General features: G+C 35.6%; 1 protein-coding gene across 1 annotated transcript in view; it reads right to left on the minus strand.

Moving 5' to 3' along the window:
• Nucleotides 1–8,107, minus strand: part of LOC128241470 (uncharacterized) — a 163,256-nt gene extending 155,149 nt beyond the window's left edge. The window contains exon 1 of the mRNA XM_052958410.1: nucleotides 7,423–8,107. Coding sequence (XP_052814370.1) covers nucleotides 7,423–8,092 — 670 coding nt within the window. The 5' untranslated portion in view covers nucleotides 8,093–8,107. The remainder of the gene's footprint in view (nucleotides 1–7,422) is intronic.
• Nucleotides 8,108–20,259: the final 12,152 nt, after the last annotated feature.

Raw genomic sequence — 20,259 nt, forward strand, 5'->3', positions numbered from 1 at the left:
TCTTAAACATATAATAAAGGCTGTGTGTTATTCTCGTCAATAATATTGCTCGGTCATAATTCTGAGCAGACGCAATTTCTGACTGATGAAAACTCCTTCTGTAAACACAGCATGTGGCTCAAACATGCCTCAGTAATTAGGACCAGAACAGACGACCAGGGCATTTTTGTTAAGAACTATTTGAGACGATTCGCCTTCAATTCTCAGTATGTTATCCTTCTGATATTTCAAATTTTAAAAGGAATCCGCACGCTTCAACAATAACGTATTGGTTTCATCTGATTGTTTATGCGACTTTGTAATATTGTAAAACAGCAAATAAAAGAAAATTAATAAAAACAGTTTGCATTTGTACTAAACGCCATGCAGAAAATGAGACAAGTAAACTTCAGTAAAGTTTTACTTCAAGTATAAAAAGACGTTTGATATAGTATATATTGATATAAATACGAGATTTAATGACGCCGTGTTTTCTTATTACCTTTTGGACATGCCTGATGGTGGAATTGACAAGCAAATCTCTCGTCCTCACTCACGCACAAGCACTTTCCGCAGTCATTCGTGACGTCACATGCCTCGCGCGGTTCCTCTGACACCTCAAGACCGTCAATTATGGCGGCGCGTTCAGGGTAACAGGTACAGTTCCCATATACGAGGTTACGAATCTCGCCTTCAAGACGAGGCTCAAAGATGGACGAGGGTAAGGACAAGGACTTCAGAATATCGACTTGTTTGGACAAATTATTAATATATGAATATACCGTGACATGCGCAGTAGCCGAGAAACAAAACCTCAACTGATATTATTCCATATCGTGGGTCACACTTGAAATATGCAATTCATAAAATTTATTGCATACCATTATCTAATATGGAAATACACTTTCGATGATGTGTCTCATCATTATCGAGTATGGTTGTCAATTCCAATTCGATTATCAATAATGATCTTTGAAAATCGATTATCAAAACCTCCAAAATATCACAATCTAGCCTATTTAATATAAGAAATTTTCTGAAACTGAATCTCCAGAATCACAATACATGGCCATTCAGGAAACAATCGCTCAGAAAAGATAATATACAGATGAAAGATGGGTTTCAACAAGATTCCGTGTGATTCCCAGCTTTATGAATGCTGCTGGAGAGATACATATGTGATATCGGTGTGGCGTTGGGTTTCCTCAGCCCGGAAACTTCTATCAACTTCATGGCTCAAATTAAATCCTAGACATACTCATGTAGATAAAGTGAAACCCTAACATTTCATCGAAAAAATGTTCACAATTTGAAGATACTTGATGGACAGGTGAACCTATGAGTATGTAGATTGATGGAGACCTTCTGCTTTACTTTTAACATCTGTTAAGAATTGATTGTATAATATTCCGAATTAAAAGAAAATCTTTGAAGAAAATGGTATGTTGATACAAATAATTAAATAAAAGAACGTTGATTATATCATGTAATTTCGTTACCTGTGTTTTATGTTTTAAAATTTGTTTTTGTAACAATCGAATAGGTGGTTTTACGTCAAATCAAACACAGTTCTGATGGACATTTCACAGTTCTGATGGACATTTCGGACATAACGTCAATCGGACATGACTGTGATAATTCACTTAAAATAAACAACTGGCCGAATTTTGAAAAAAAAGATAACGTTTACAAGGTTGTTCACGTCATCGTTGTTAATTTTTATATCATGCTCTAGAAGTTGAATGAATAAACGTGTGATCTCCAGGGGTCCAAACAAGATTTGAAACAGCAGTTTCAGCTGCATGATTTCATTTAAATATATAAACCCATCAACCCTTTCCAAAATTCATAACGGTGTCATGTATCACTTGGTTAAATTTAACAAAGTTATGAACCATCGGCCCAGTGCTACAAAACGAAGCACAGGATAATCGCACCAGGATAAGGTATGCGTTAAGTTCCATCAAGTACCTCAGGGAAAAAGATCAGGGCCTAGTACATATTCTTTCATCTTTAAAGTATTGTTTCTCTTTTACACTTAAAATTCTTGCGTAAATATGTGTCAACGAATGACAATAATCTTTGTTGCCATCTTGTATCTTCTTTCGTACATTTTAAAGATTCCGATAAAAATAATCTTCTCCGGCTGAAAATTGTCCGAAATACGCATCAAGTATCTGTCCACTTGGTACAGCATGATGTATACTCTTACATGTATATATGTTGACTTTATTTCCTCGCCTATTCATCCCCGCGCTCTGCCAATTACTGGAATCTAGACTGAGTAAACAAACAAGCGTCTGTCCGGAATTCAGAAAACATTGAAATCAATCCGCAACACGGAGCAATAAATAAACTTGGAGAAAAACGTTGTATCTATCTTTTACCAAAAAAAAATCGCATTACTTTAACCATTTTTGCTATTACATTCCTACGACAAATTACTTAACCATTTTTGCAATAACATTCCTACGACAAATTACTTAACCATTTTTGCTGTTACATTCCTACGACAAATTGCCTTAACCTTTTTTAATGTAACATTCCTACGACAAAATACTTGAACCACTTTTGTTGTTACATTCCTACGACAAATTACCTGAACTTTTTTTGCTGTAACATTCCTACGACACATTAATTTACCTTTTTGCTCTTACATTCCTACGGAAAATTACCTAAGCCATAGTCGCTGTAACATTCCTACGACAAAGTACTTGAACCACTTTTGCTGTTACATTCCTACGACAAATTTCCTTAACCATTTTTGCTGTTACATTCCTGCGACAAATTACCTGAACTATTTTTGCTGTAACATTTTTACGACAAATTACTTTACCATTTTTGCTCTAATATTACTACAGAAAATTACCTTAGCCATTGTTGCGGTAACATTCCTACGGCAAATTCTCTTAACCATTTTGCTGTAACATTCCTACGATAAATTACCTTTACCATTTTTGCTGTTACATTCTACGACAATTTTTCTTTACCATATTTGCTGTTGCATTCCTACGACAAATTCTCTTAACCAGTTTTGCTGTTACATTCCTACAACAAATTACCTTTACCAGTTGTGTTGTTACATTCCTACGACAAATCAAATCAAACACGTGACATTAGAATAAATAACCACATCAAATACCTTCGTTTTTACATGCTAATTTCTTTAATATGTTCGAACGATGTTTTACACGAACACTTTTGGCAGTTTGCTTTTACATCTCTACAATGAATAACAACAAAACAAATTTTATTACTATATTCGTGCCAATTTATGAACGTATTAGTTGCGCTCTGTGCATAAATTCTAATGGAACATCAGAGAGGCATTACAAATACATGAAATCGGATCTGTTTTATTTGTTTATATTATCTTTTTCACGCGTTTTCTCATAATGCAGAAAGTCTTTATACCTAAAAATACACCTAGAAACACCTGGAGTATTATCTGCATTAAAATACCAGCATTTCACATTCTAGTTCATCACATGAACCGGAGAAAATGAATACCATGCAGATTCCTGTGCAGATGCAATAAAAGCACTTCGAAATGACAGCCCAAAGCGATTATCCGGATTTCAAACGTTTCAAATTGTAAGCATTCCTAGATATATTCGAATCGGGTGTTTATATCCTAGGCTTGCATAACACAAACTATGTTTCTTCTTAAACTGAAAAAAAATGATTCCCCTAAGGCCAAGATGTTTTTAATGGGGGCGGAGGTGAATTACCTCACAGCATCGTAGGTGGGCGTGTTACTTGTATTTCCTAACATCTATAAGGACGTTATGAGTTTGTTTTCTGATGTTGACTGTCACTGTTATTAGGCATTATCAATAGTATGTCAGTAAAACTGGTTCTTCGACACTAACAATTAACGGTCATTAACAATTCTTCGACATTTTACAAATTTTGACTATAACAGAGCTGCTATGTAACATATATTTGCCATTGAACATGGTCAAACATTAAAGGGAGAGTTGGCTGTTTGGTTTGGTTTATACTAATTTATTTAAGCTCGATTGTGACGAAAGCTGATAGCTTATCACTCTCGCTTCCGTTTCCTGGGCAGAAACCAGTACCGTTATCATTTTTTTTTTGAGAGGCTATGAGAAAGTCCCCCTGGTGGGGAGCGAACCCTCAACTTCTTGGGTGAGAGGCGGACACCTAAACCACTAGACCACTCTTGCCCTCCGTTAATTGTTTGCCAAGGTGATAAAGCCTACACTGGTGTCACCATGAACATATCGTACATATTGAGTATACTAACTGGTTTATAGTGACGTTTCCTGATCTTCACAGTGTTGCCTCTCGATTACTTTATAGACACTTACTGAAATTGAAACATTCAACAACATCTTGACGGTGGAATTTACTTAATATCCACTTTCAAAACACCTGCCTTTTTCAGGAAGTCAAATAATTAAATAATTTAAATCGCTTTTAAAAAGTCCATGATTCATAAAAACTTACTTGCAATCATTTATTTCTAGTATGGCACAATTCCAATGTTGTGTTACGATTGTTCGTACGTAAAGGTAAGAAGTATTTGCTTTTTTCAAAATTGCACATTTACTTTTTCAACGAGCAATAACAAGTAAAGTTTTTCTTTTTTCTCGAAATGTATTGTTGAATGGGTTCAGGAGCATGTGTCCTTTCGTTCTATGTCCTGAATGGATACTGAGTACCAAGTATCTTATCCTTAAGTTCAATGTAATGTAAAGGAGGGTACTACTTCAATTGTTTATATCCATGGTACACATAATCTGCATTAAGCGTGGATGTAGATGTACCATACATTTTTTTTTAGTTAACATGTATAATATTCCATCGATTAATAGTAACCTGTGGTATAATTTTATTAATACTTTTCATTGGTATTTAAGTTTTGAATGTATTATGGCTTTTCTCAAACGAAATATACGAGGAACAGGATAGTTTATCGGTTAAAGAAGAACACAGAAGACACATGTTTATTTCCACCCATAATATCACACGTATATACATAAATGAAGTTGACTATGATAGCCCATGATCCCTTTTCATTGTTTATTATTTGCTTAGTGGCAAAGCAACAGCTTTTAAACAATTGGACAATTTCTTTGTAACCAACCAACCAACCAACCGACTAACTACCAATCCATCAGCGATGTATTACAATGGACCATACAGGGTTAAGCCCATCAGATATACATATAACAATGATCTTGTTTAGAGGTCAAACATATATCACAGGGTTCAAGTCCGTACAAACACTGAACGAGGAACACATAGTGATGACTTGTATACCAATTTTGTTTGTAACGATTTTGTTTTAATTCGTAAACTATGGCGTAGCAAGAACATTTTTTCTTTAATATTGATGAATTGCTAAATGATTTGTTAGATATCAGTTTGTGATTCTAAAACATGTATTCAGTTTCAAATTGTGAGATAAATTAAACTACAACTATCATAAGCCGAAGGTTGATAGATAGAGCTTTTATTTCCTCGATATGTGGAGAACAATGTTCTCTAACTTGATTTACTTATTTTTCCTAAATTAATTTCACCGGTTTCCTATTGAATGTCTGGTTAAATTTGATGCAGAAGAACGCTGAAAAAAGCCCACGATATACGGGTCGTTTGGCCAAATAGTAAGCGTCAGTTTCCTTGATTGGTAAAAAGATATACCGAGTCTTTCATTGAGAACAATGACGTTCAGCTTGCTGATTGGAAAGATGTATATTATACCGGCACTGTTCGTTAACTTGATTTTCTCCGATTTTTAAATTATTTTCAACTGTTTCCTATTAAACTTCTGATTAAATTTGATGTTGTTCGAGTCGTTTGGCCAAATAGTGAGCGTCAGTTTCCGTGATCGGTGGGACGATATACTGAGTCTCTTATTGAGAAATATGACGTATAGCGAGCTCCCTGCGTAAACAGATCATTATTTTATTTAGCATTTCTTCGATACGTGTTTAGCTTCTTGGAGATCTTACTAAGCTGCCAGGAAACGAGATTTTATATACTTTATTTTTTAACCAAAAAACGAACTTCCTGCCAATCGCCCGCTACAAACTTAATAAACATTTTGATTTAGTTACGTAATATTGATATGCAGCGTTTTCCTGCATTTCTCAATGTAAACCTGACTGATATCGAATAAACAACACTTAAAAATAGCTTGACATGATACTGGAATCTTTCAAATCAGACAGTAGGATCTGTTGTTCAGATTGAAAGAACGAACAAGGAAAAGATAGTGGAAAGGTTGATGGGGAATAATAAATAATGAGTTGCGTTGCAATATGCTTATAGCTTATAGAATGAAATAACAGATTGCAGAATATTTCACATTGATTTTGACTCCATGCAAATTTAATAACATGGCGTAAAGCTTAAAGTGACACGCTCATGTTTCTGAAAATTGCACCATTTTCTGAAAGACGTAATAAGTTAATGCAGAACTTAGAAATACATGATTTATTCAAAATGATCATTTATTTCCAAGAAAGAAGAAATATTACCAGAGTGGCAATACATCATGTACATCCCTCGTAATATTATTTGAGAAAAAATACGGCAAAAGTGGAACATATCCGCTCATATCTCGACATTACATCGAATATAACACAGGCCATTGTGGGAAATAACAAAACAAAAAACGCACTGATCGAATTATCATGCAGTGCACCTAACTTACGCCAAGTGTAACTGAAGAAATTCTAAAAGAATCCTAGATCTCCGTTTGAAGAGCTTATGTTCCAAACCCAATCATAGTTAACATAAGATAAAGGTTGTGTGTTATTCTCATCAATAATATTGCTCGGTCATAATTCCGAGCAGACAGTAGTTTTGACTGATGAAAACTCCTTCTGTAAACACAGCATGTGGCTCGAACATGCCATAGTAATTAGGACCAGAACAGACGACCAGGGCATTTTGGATGAGCATATTTGAGAGTAGGACTAGAACAGACGACCAGGGCATTTTGGATGAGCATATTTGAGAGTAGAACCAGAACAGACGACCAGGGCATTTTGGATGAGCATATTTGAAAGTAGGACTAGAACAGACGACCAGGGCATATCGGATGAGCATATTTGAGAGTAGGACCAGAACAGACGACCAGGGCATTTTAGATAAGCATATTTGAGATGATTCGTCTTCAATTCTTGGTATGTTAACCAGATCATATTTTAAAATTTTATAAAGAATCCGCACGCTCCAACAATAACGTTTAGGTTACACCTTATTTCTTATGCGACTTAATGATATTGTATAAAAAACCAAATAAGAGCCAATTCATAAAACAAATGTTTGCATTTGTACTAAACGCCATGCAGAAAATGAAACAAGGAAACTTCAGTGGAGTTATACTTTGGGTATGAAAAGCCGAATGATATAGTATAAATTGATATAAATACGAGGTTTAATGACACTGTTTTGTCTAATTACCTTTGGGACATGCCTGGTTGTGACATTGACACGCGGATCTCTCGTCCCCACTCACGCACAAGCACTTCCCGCAGTCATTCGTGACGTCACATGTCTCGCGCGGTTCCTCTGACACCTCCAGGCCGTCAATTATGACGGCGCGTTCAGGGTAACAAGTACAGTTCTCATAGATGACGTTACGAATCTCGCCCTCAAGACGAGGCTCAAAGAAGGACGAAGGTAATGACAGGAACTTCAGGTTTTCATTCTGTCCCTGGTAGTACGTTTGTGGTAGACCGCCAATATAAACATAATTGTTATTTTTAACGCTGCCAAACCGGAAGTCAGAACCGAAGGCCACACGGCTGTCCTGTTCATTGTCGACGTAAAGAATTGTCTCCATTCTGTTCCGTCTGACCATTACCTTATGCCAGACGCGGTCGTCAACGCGCTTTCCTACGATAATTTCTAAGGCTCCGTCTTTACCGTCAACGACGTTCATACGTAAACGTACTCTTCCGTCGATAATCATCACTTCAACGTAATCCGAGCGGCCGTTATCATCCGTATACAACAATAATGCTTTATCCAGCGCCGTTTTAAACTCAAAACTTATTGAGCCGTTCAGGCAAGCGTTCCAAGGAGGAAATTTCGCGTACGTCCCGGTACGTTGAGTGAACGTTAACGTCATTGAGGTATGTAACGTAAGGAATGTTATGAAAAGGAATAAAGAAACGTGTGGACTACACATGCTGATTCAAACCACTAATTACTCCATTTACATTCAAAATAGATCAACGAAGCAATACGTAATTCCGTTCATAAATACTATTTCTCTACGCATATCAAAGTGGTATTACAATTGCATCTCGTGTTTTTGAGTTGCATTCCAAGTTCAAAACATAATGATTTTCAATGATATCTCCTTGCCTTTTGTAATTTCAGATGTTTGAATGAGGTTGTCGGCTCCCAGAGAACTGACTGTTGGATACTTCTGATATCTTTATACGTGCACTTAATCCCGTGGATGGTGATTTATGAAGAAAACTCTTAAACTCTACTTGAAACCAATCAGAAGAGCATATATATGTTAAAACCGATACTTCCGCTACAGTGTGTTTTTATTCCGAGGGAGAGCTTAGAAGAGCATTTTGTAATTAGCCTGATTCTTCTTCAAAGAACATTTTCAAAAATATATATATATATTGAAGAGGACGTGCATCTATCAACTATTTACTTTAGAAATGAAGGCAAAATGATTTATTTTTTTTGAAAACAGTTTTGGAAAATATGACCTTTGCTTAAAAGGATTGTAGACTAAAACTTTGAATAATATAATTATATTTACCCGAGCAACAGAAATTACAACAATGATTGCATAAGAACATACACTTAGCTCAATCCACTCTATTCATTATGTGATTAATAAAATGCTAAAATTATATGTTTTGTTGTTTTCATTGTATCTTGTTTGCTCGAAAGAATCACAAACAAAGTATTCCAACATACAATGATAGATTATATGGCTCTTAACAAATTATTTCCGACAAAATAAAATTAATTATATCCTGGCTTTCCTGTTGAAAACTTATAGATGTACACTTAGACAATTACTCCGCTAGTTATCACACTGCTTATAACTCCACCGCAGAAGATAGGCACTCCGCACTGCACGGGTAATCCTGGGGAACTGGCTATCAGGAGACGCGTCAATGGTGCCTCTGCTCTAACGTATTCAACAATTCAACACTGCACGGGTAATCCCGGGGAACTGGCTATGAGGAGACGCATCGATGGTGCCTGCTCTACGGTATTCAACAATTCAACACTGCACGTGTAATCTATGGAAATTTGCTATTAACAGACGATTTCCGCTCTAAGGTATTCTTCTCTGCACGGGTAATCCTTGGGAACTGGCTATGAAAAGACGCGTCGATGGTGCCTGCTCTAAGTAATTCAGCATTTCAACACTGCACGGGTTATCAATGGAAACTTGCTATTAAGAGACGATGCCCGCTCTAAGGGATTCTTCAATGCACGGGTAATTCTGGGGAACTCGCTTTGGGGAGCCTGTCCTAAAGTTTTCGGCGGTTCAACAGTTCCATTCAAATCAGTGGGATTGAATAAAGTTTAGTGCATCATTATGGTCGCACGATATTACTGAGTTCATGAAAAATAGTGAAGTCGCAACATGGTTGGTGACTCTGAATTCTAAATTTAACAAACTCAAATCTGCATTTGAATTCATTTCGTTTGACTATCAATGCATCAGAATTACCTTTAAACAAACCATTTCACACAAATCTACAAATCTTCCTAGCCTTTCTTCATGCATGTGTCTTTTTCATTTCTTATACTTTTGCAATCGTAGTAACAATTCAAATTTAATATCGAATTAGTTTCAAAGAGAGCAAAAAAACAAAGCAAAGAAAGATCGTGTGCGCTGGTACAAAATTCAAATGTGAATGCAAGGAAACACAAGATCTTATTCGTTCATATAAACAAATCGGCTTGACCGATTTTACAAGTGCTCTACGTGTTGAAATGAATTTCGATGTATCAAATAGTAGTGATGTCACGATGATCCAATGTAATTGAATTATGAGATCAACAATAGTCGTGTTTTATCGAAATGTATGGTTTGGGTTAAAAACAATCAAACGTGTTAACTAGTCTTTGCTGAGTCATCAAGTCATAAATTTTACTAATACTAAAATTTATTCCATGAGTGTGCAAAACATAATTCAGAAAACAAAACTGAATATGTTTTTCCATATCGTGTGCCAATATTGAAGTATACAATAAATACAACTTAATGAATACCAGTATTTAAAGCTGCACCTTCACAGATTGGACGTTTTGACAACTTTTTCGTTTTGGAACGAGCCCATTTTTGCGAAAATCAATGGAAACCAGTCATATAAGACTGTTGACAAAAAATAGATCGTAGATTTTTATATTTAAGTTAAAAAATTGATGTTTTATGCATTTTTCCGTTAGTTTAAGCCATAAAACATTGATTTTCGAACGGAAATATGAAAATCTGCGATCTGATCTTTTGTCAGCAATCTTATATCATTGGTTTGCAGATATTTACGCAAAATTTGCTCTTTCCAAGACAAAAAATAAAAAAAGTTGTAAAAATGGCAAATCTGTGAGAGTGCAGCTTTAATATGGAATTACGCTTTCAATTATTTCCAATTCGATAATCGATTCATTTATCGATCGTGATCTTTAAAAGTCGATAAATAACACTACAAATTATTACAATATAGCCTATTACAAATAGTTTTCTGAAACTGAATCACAGTACAAGGCCAATCCGAAAACAATCGCTCAGAAAAGATAATATACAGATGAAAGATGGGTTTCAACAAGATTCTGCGTGATTCCCAACTTTAGAAATGCTGCTGGAGAGATACATACGTGATATCGGTGTGGCGTTGGGTTTCCTCAGCCCGGAAGTTTCTATCAACTTTATGGCTCAAATTAAATCCTAGACATACTCATATATATATAAAGTGTAACCGTAAGATTTAATCGGAAAAATGTTTCACAATTTGAAGATACTGATGGACAGCTGAAACTTTGAGTATGCAGATTGATTGAGACCTTCTGCTTTACTTTTGACATATGTTAATAATTGCTTGTATATTATTCCGAAATAAAAGAAAATCTTTAAAGAAAATAGTATGTTGATACAAATAATTAAATAAAAGAATGTTAAAATATATCATGTGATTTCGTTACCTGTGTTTTATGTTTTAAAATTTGTTTTTATGACATGGATTGTGTAACAATCGAATAGGTGGTTTTCCGTCATATGTTAACAAAGTTGTGATGGACATTTCGGACATAACATCAATCGGACATGACTGTGTTTTCAATTAAAATAAAAAAAATTGAGAAAAAAATGATGAAGCTAACAAGGTTGTTCACGTCATCGTTGTTAATTTTTATACCATGCTCTAGAATTTGAATGTATAAACGTGTGATGTCCAGTGGTCCTAACAAGATTTGAAACAACTGTTTCAGCTGCATGTTTTCATTTAAATAAATTAACCCATCATCCAATAGTTAACGTTCGAAAATTCATAACGGTGTCGTTTATCACTTGGTTATATTTAGCAGAGTTATGAACCATCGGCCAAGTGTTACAAAACGAGTTACAGGATAAGGTATGCGTTAAGATTCATTCAGTAGCTCAAAGGAAAAAATAGGGCCTAGTAAATGTTGTGATTTTTTTAATATATTCTTTTTCACGTTTACACTTAAAATTCTTGCGTAGGCATGTGCCAACGTATACCAATTCTCTATGTTGCCATATTGCATCTACTTTTGTCCAAGTTTTACACCTTCCGTAAAAAAATGAAAATTTGTCCGGCTTAAAATTGTCCGAAATACGCATCAAGTTTCTGTTTACATATGACGTTTAAACCACGTGGTAAAGCGTGATGTATATACTCTTACATGTAAATATGTTGACTATATAATCCTCGCCTAATCATCCCCGCGCTCTGCCAATTACTGGAATCTAGACTGAGTAAACAAACAAGCGTAGCCGGAATTCAGGAAACATTAAAATCAATCCACAACACGGAGCAATAAATGAACTTGAAGAAAAACGTTGTATCTATCTTTAATGAAAAAAAGCAGGACGTTATATGTGATTTTTACACAACAAATATAATGAGACAATCATGGTCTGTGTTCAATTTCAACTGCATTCAAAGCAAATGATGATGAATAGTATTCTGGCTCTTAACCGCTTTATTCACCATTTCACTTCCATTAAAGAAGTCTAGAAAAACAGTACTACACAGATCCCTTTCTTTAGTACAATAGTATCGACCCAACGTTTCGAGCTTAGTGTCATAAGATTATTCACAATAAATCTGTATCATTTTCATGTATCATAAATAGGATTATTATCATAAGGAAAATGCAAATATTAAACCCACTTTGCTGAAAAGGTTATTAAATAAACTCATTCACCTAATGGGAATATTATCAACAAATAGTGTTATTTGTGTTTCCTGTAAATAAAACAAGTTAATATGTAGTTCATGTTGCGTTTTATGTGAAACAGACAAGCTTTAAAAAGCATTTTTCCCTGTAACATTTATACGACCTATCAAATTAAAACCTATCCGCTGTTACAGTCCAACGAAACGCTGTTACTTTCCTACGACCAATTACACGATACTTGACGCTGCTACATTCCTACGACCAAATAAGTCAAACCCTTTCTGCTGTTAAATTCCCAAGACCGATTACACCAAAACCTTTTCGCTGTTACATTCCTACGACCGACTTCATCAAACTCTTTTCGCTGTAACATTCCTAGTACCGATTACACCAAACCCTTTTCGCTCTTACATATCTACGACAGATTACATCAAACGTTTTTCGCTTTTTCATATCTACGACAGATTACAACAAACCCTTTTCGCTATTACATATGTACGACAGATTACATCAAACATTTTTCGCTGTTACATTCCTACGACAAATTACATCAAACCCTTTCCGCTGTTACATTCCTACGACAAACTACATGAAACCCTTTCCGCTGTTACACTCCTACGACAAGTTACATCGAACCCTTTCCGACGTTACACTCCTACGACAGATTACATCAAACCCTTTCCGACGTTACACTCCTACGACAGATTACATCAAACCCTTTCCGACGTTACACTCCTGCGACAAATTACATCAAACCCTTACCGACGTTACACTCCTACGACAATTTACAACAAACTCTTTCCGACGTTACACTCCTACGGCAATTTACAACAAAACCCTTTCCGACGTTACACTCCTACGACAAATAACATCAAACCCTTTCCGCTGTTACACTCCTACGACAAATGACATCAAACCATTTCCGAAGTTACACTCTTACGACAAATGACATCAAACCCTTTCCGCTGTTACACTCCTACGACAAATAACATCAAACCCTTTCCGACGTTACACTCCTACGACAAATTGCATCAAACCCTTTCCGCTGTTACACTCCTACGACAAATTACATCAAACCCTTTCCGACGTTACACTCCTACGACAAATTGCATCAAACCCTTTCCGCTGTTACACTCCTACGATAAATTGCATCAAACCCTTTCCGCTGTTACACTCCTACGACAAATTGCATCAAACCCTTTCCGACGTTACACTCCTACGACAAATTACATCAAACCCTTTCCGACGTTACACTCCTACGACAAATTACATCAAACCCTTTCCGCTGTTACACTCCTACGACAAATTACATCAAACCCTTTCCGCTGTTACACTCCTACGATAAATTGCATCAAACCCTTTCCGCTGTTACACTCCTACGACAAATTACATCAAACCCTTTCCGCTGTTACACTCCTACGACAAATTACATCAAACCCTTTCCGACGTTACACTCCTACGACAAATTGCATCAAACCCTTTCCGCTGTTACACTCCTACGACAAATTGCATCAAACCCTTTCCGCTGTTACACTCCTACGACAAATTGCATCAAACCCTTTCCGCTGTTACACTCCTACGACAAATTACATCAAACCCTTTCCGCTGTTACACTCCTACGACAAATTACATCAAACCCTTTCCGACGTTACCCTCCTACGACAAATTGCATCAAACCCTTTCCGCTGTTACACTCCTACGACAAATTGCATCAAACCCTTTCCGCTGTTACACTCCTACGACAAATTACATTAAACCCTTTCCGCTGTTACACTCCTACGACAAATTGCATCAAACCCTTTCCGACGTTACACTCCTACGACAAACTACATGAAACCCTTTCCGCTGTTACACTCCTACGACAAATTACATCAAACCCTTTCCGACGTTACACTCCTACGACAAATTGCATCAAACCCTTTCCGCTGTTACACTCCTACGACAAATTGCATCAAACCCTTTCCGCTGTTACACTCCTACGATAAATTACTTTTGCTGTTACATTCCTACGACAAATTATCTTAACCATTTTTGCTGTTACATTCCATAAAAAATGAATTTACCAATTCTGCTGTTACATACCTACGACAAATTAAATCAAACACGTGACATTAAAACAAATAACCACATTAAATACGATCAATAACAACAAAACCAATTTTATAACTATATCCGTGCCAATTTATGAACGTATTAGTTGCGTTATGAGCATAAATTCTAATTGAACATCAGAGAGGCATTACAAATGCATGAAATCGGATCTGTTTAATTTGTTTATATTATCTTTTTCACGCGTTTCCTCACAATGCAGAAAGTCTGCATACCTAAAAATACACATAGAAACACCTGGAGTATTATCTGCATTAAAATACCAGCATTTCATGTCCTAATATTTCTAAGACATGAACTGGAGAATAAGAATTCCATGCAGATTTCTGTGCAGATGCGATGAAAGCACTTCGAACTGACAGCCCAAAGCGATTATCCGGATTTCCAACGTTTCAGATTGTAAGCATTCTTAGATATTCGAGTCCGGTGTTTATATCCCAAAGACGCATTATATAAATTGTGTGTATTCTTAAACTTAAAATGATTCCCCTGATGCAAAATCAATGGAGACAGAACATGCTGATTGGAATAATAAGAATTACAGTCAAAACTCGCTATATCGAACTCTGTTATCTCAATATTCTGGTTATGTCGAACATTTTTCGACTTATCGGGTTTTATACTTTTTTTAATCAGTTATATCAAACTTTCGTTATTTAGAAACATTCTCCGAGGTTCCAACGACTTCGTAATATCGAGTGATGACTGTATTAAGAAAGCTGTTTGAATGTACTAATCGGAAAAAAACGAACGATGGAAACCACAGGAAGAAGCAGACAAACGCCTATCTATAGTAAGGATTAAGAACACGATAGGCCACGCCTTACAGACAATTAATCGGAGACACACACGCCAACAAACATATAATTTATTAACATTAAACATTGATTGTTAACAAATGCTAGGGTTCCTGCTTAGAAGCGGGTTTTATCTAGGGGCTAGACAAGGTTATGGGTATTCGACCTCGCATTAAAATTGTCTGCTAGTTATCAGCAAAGCGCTCGTTTTAATGAACATCTTAGTCGATATAGTCGTAAATTTAAATTATCTTAGTGTCATTATGCTGCATTGAACTTAAGCAGTATCTAAAATGAACACAGAGCTGAGGTTTTAAAAAAATAACAACCTATTTCCATTGGTGAGGTTCACGGATTTAAGATAAATGAAAATCAAGGCTAAAATACTTCGTTAAAACGGCCCCAAGTTTTTAAAAACACACTTGAACCCATGAGAGACAATATGTAACAACAGCAAACATTAATGGAACAGCTTATATGGCAGTTACTGAAAACACCTAAATTCTAGGGGTCAATCCATTAAATCGGATTTGTATGCTTTGCTTGCCTTTCTTTGCTCCGAATGACGATATACACGAGGATATACACGACCTATTAGCGCATCGGCGGAAGAGAACGAAAAGGTTCTGTTTCAATAAATAATATCCCTTACAGTAGAGTCTTTTTGTTGGTAATAAACTAGTTTTGGTTTTACATCGGTTTCACGAACTGTGTATTTCTTGTGACAGTTTCAAATAAAATGAAAACCAGTTTTATCGTCTGTTCTACGAAATCCTAAACTGATTTTTGAAACTATCGAAACCACTCCTCAGGTAGTTAAGTCGGTTCGTTCCATCCAAAAACTTTAAAAAAAACAAAATGGCGGACAGTGATCAATAACATGTATTGAAACAACATTTACTTAGCAAGCAAACGACCATCAGCGATATAATTTTTTGAAGAAATTCAGAAATAATGGCTACATACAAAGCTTCACCATGTTGTTACAAATGTACAAAAAACCATGCGTTTGTTACGTCAAGCAAGTTTTCCAAACAGGTTTCCAACTCGCCGAAACCCTAGAAACCCAAACCGAAACTAGTTTAGTATACTAAAACGCCCTAAGAATCATTTCGCTCTCAACCCTTGGCATAATGGTTCAGTCATATTGGTATGGCTGGGGTGAGGCTATTTCTTAGTTCTCCGCAGACAAAGTCTAGTAGGGCCTCATGGCGAAACAATATGGTTTTCATATCGTTCAGGGAATCCATTCTAACTCTAAATGGCCTAACTCACTTTTTACATTGTACATGTAAGTAAAGATCGATCGTGAAAGATCGCGAATCGTCAACGGTAAAACCATCGCAATGAGAGTAACGCCAGATTTACCCAGGACCGGACGCCGCTTAATTTATTTTAATGGGGTCAGCACCGCCATGAAACGACGTCTGCAAAGCTTCAATATAATCCGTCAGTACAGGTTGATATACTTCCCTAGGAATGGCCAATTAACTATAATTATATGTATACTGCTTTCAATTTTATTTTATGGCCATAAGTCCAGAGGTAAGTTCTAAAAGTATCGTGTATGTTTACAAACAAGATACCATAACGCATCTGTTGACTGTAAGCCGTGCAGCAAGCTAGGTTATAGTGTACTAAACAATTTTATTCTTGAAAGATATGTTAATGTAGACCTTTCTTTACGCTAAGTTAAGCCGATTTCTAGAATTCCATAACCTTGGAATGCGTGGCTAACGAGTAGTTCAACGTGTTTGCTTAACGTTAATCAAGCACTTAGGTTTTTTTGTGTATATACTTATAATAATATAATCAAAACCCCAATATACAACGGATCAACCACATAAAAATGTACAAGGGGTGATCCAAAAGTTCGAGGACGCTGTCTTGAAATATCGTACGTCTATTGTTATTGTAATACTTAAGTCTTAGTTAGTTGTCTATCCAAATGAATGACATTATATCGATCTAACATCAAAGTTAACATTTGATATTTATATGTTTTGTTTCCAAACAAGCACTCTACTTGGAACCATGCCAAGCCGTGATCAAGAAGAACATTTGGTTGAACTAAGAACCACTTAAAATATACAATCGATTTTTTTTCCTGTTTGTAGTCACTTTCTAAGTATTGATGAGTGCTTAAATAATAAATGAAATATCAAAGACCATTGTATGAAAGTACAGCTTCACAATTTATATGCACACTGTAGCAGAAGTGTCAAACAATGTATCGATGATAAAACATCTATGAATGTATATGAACTTTCACCACATTCTCAATAAACCAAAATCGGGCATAAAGGAACTTCGCCATAACACAAACACATCAAAGCTCGAGAAGTTCTTTAACCTCCAGTAGCAAATGCCTAAAAGTAACCCTGTCTTTTCGGAACGAAACAAACAATATGGTAGAAACACTTTAACATATCTAGAAAATCTAGATAATAATAGATATATAAATCGCTCTTTGCATATACGGTCGAACTCCGTTCCGTTCCAAGGGACCAGCGAAAATACTTCGAGCCTCGGGAGTTCGAGCCAAAAGGGTATGCTTTAATTCAGTATAAAAAATCGGTCCTTTTGATCCAGTTCGAGCAAACGAGGAAATCGAGCCAAGCGAGTTCGAGCCAAAGAGGTTCGACTGTATACCTTAAAAGAGTCTAGTATAGAATGCCAGCCGTGATTGTATATTTCTAGCAAAATAAAGAAAATGTGCATGCACACACATTTATAAATCCCCCATCACAGTTACAATAATGTTTGACGTCATTGAGGTACACACCATGTTGTCATTGACATACTTGACGTTATTTTAGACACATTTCGTATGATGAACTGTGAGTTTCTATTTTCCCGCTAGTATTTATCCGTCATGATGGATGGACTATGGAGGTCAGGTATCATGAGAAAAATGGTAAAAAGATTCTGCTGAAAGTATAATGGGTCGGCGGAAATGGGAATTCCCCTCTGGACATGCACAATTTGCTTCCAGTGATCCAGAAACATCTGTTATACTGCTTAACATCATAAAATGGGAACTATTATAAACAAGAGACGTTTTAACAGGTACAAAAAATGGCGAATTATTTTCAAACCAGAAAAAATAATAATGTCAGTATTACAAGCAATTTTGGAAAGACTTTAGCAGCCAATTCTATAAAAGTGTTTAACTTTTTGGTTTGGTGAAAATTAGTCGAAAAGTTTATTAACTGGTCACTAATTATCCAAAAAAATAATATTAACTTATCAAATCATTTAAATGTTTAAGCTAACCAAATGATAACCCGTGGACAACGTAACCAAGTTGTATACAGTTGGCTTTTGGTTTGGTTTTGTCAATCTTTCTTTGTGTGTTACTCCCCTTTCTTGAATGACGGCAATGAAGATAACATAGGAATGATTGAAATAACAGCCTATTTCAAATACTATTTCTGAAGCACAATGGGCCTACAAGGCTGACATGTATTCATCTTGATTCGCTTTCTCCGAAATACAGTCAAATGTCGTCGCTATGTCGAAGTCGTTAGGACATGTACATTACCGAAATACAAATAGTGTATAAACTAAACCGAAAATATTTCGATATATCCAGAGCATCGAGGTAACCGGGTTCGGCACAGTGAGTTTCAAATTGCCTTCGAGGCTGACAAGTTATTATCTTGGTTCGCTTTTTTTCCGAATACAGTCAAAACGCGCTATTTCGAACCCGTTGAGACCTCGGGAAATACTTCGATATAACGAATATTTGTTATAACCGAAATACAAATAGTGTATCGATTTTGATTAAAGATAATATAATTGGGTTATTTGTAATGAATTTTAATCTTGGAGGTCGTGTCGGACTCGAGTTCGGAATTTACGAGGAGCAAAAATTCTGGAAAATCCACGCGAGTCGAAATATGCGTATTTTGTTTTCTGACGTCATTTTAACATCGCGCCATATTACGTTTATGATGTGACGTGGCTTTATGTATATAATGAAAATAAATTAATCCTGTACATGTGACTATTATTGTGAAAAACATCAGGCTGAAGTTTCATAATGGTTTTGTGCAAATTATAAGAGATTCGGTGATTTTAAAATGATTACCCACACACCCAAATTCGCATAGAAAATGAAATAACTTGAATTCTTTCTAATAAAAGCAAATAATATTTGCAGATAAATCTCATTTAAACATATGGTTATTCACCAATTTCGTTTTAAAAACTATGACAAAGCATTGCAATTATTTTGATTGGTGGTTTTAAGTATAGCTTATTGATTATCCTGACTGCTGTAATAACAATGGGAAATTTATTATCTTCCTTGCAGTTTCAATGGGAATGTATTTAAGAACGCATTTGTCAAACATACCATCTTTTGAAAGATGAAAATCTCTTTAAAAATATGACCAATCATTGCAATTATTATTAATTGGCGGTTATAAATATAATTAATTCGTAAGCGTCCCAACAGTTTGAATGGGAATGTACTTAAGAATAATAAAATAATTATACACTATTGGTGTAAAGGTAAAGGTTTCATTGAGCAGTCATTCTGTCAATAGTATTTTAAGAGTTTATGTTTCTTCTATTTTCGATTCAAAGGACGGCAAATTTAACCATTAAGCTATTTACTGAAATTTGAAGCTGTAATTGTTCCAACCTCTCCATCGCTTTGGAAAAACAAAAAAATCCTCAGATAGAAAAATACATGCAGCATATAAATGTAGATATTACTTCTCATTTCAGATATTACTTCTCATTTCAGAACAAATAACGTAAATCCAATTTAATACAGAAGCGTTTAAAACTCGATAAAATGGCAAAAATGCACAAACAATATGAAGGTTCACATCGCTAACTCCTTGCAACTTTGAATGTAACATTTGAGTTGATATATAGTATACAACTTTAAATATATTGGAATTTAAAAACTGACCGATAGGAAGTGTAAACTTTTTATATACATTCACTATTCTACAAAAAGGCTTCTTTC

Source organism: Mya arenaria, chromosome 7, assembly GCF_026914265.1.
Source record: "Mya arenaria isolate MELC-2E11 chromosome 7, ASM2691426v1".
NCBI classification, from domain to species: domain Eukaryota; kingdom Metazoa; phylum Mollusca; class Bivalvia; order Myida; family Myidae; genus Mya; species Mya arenaria.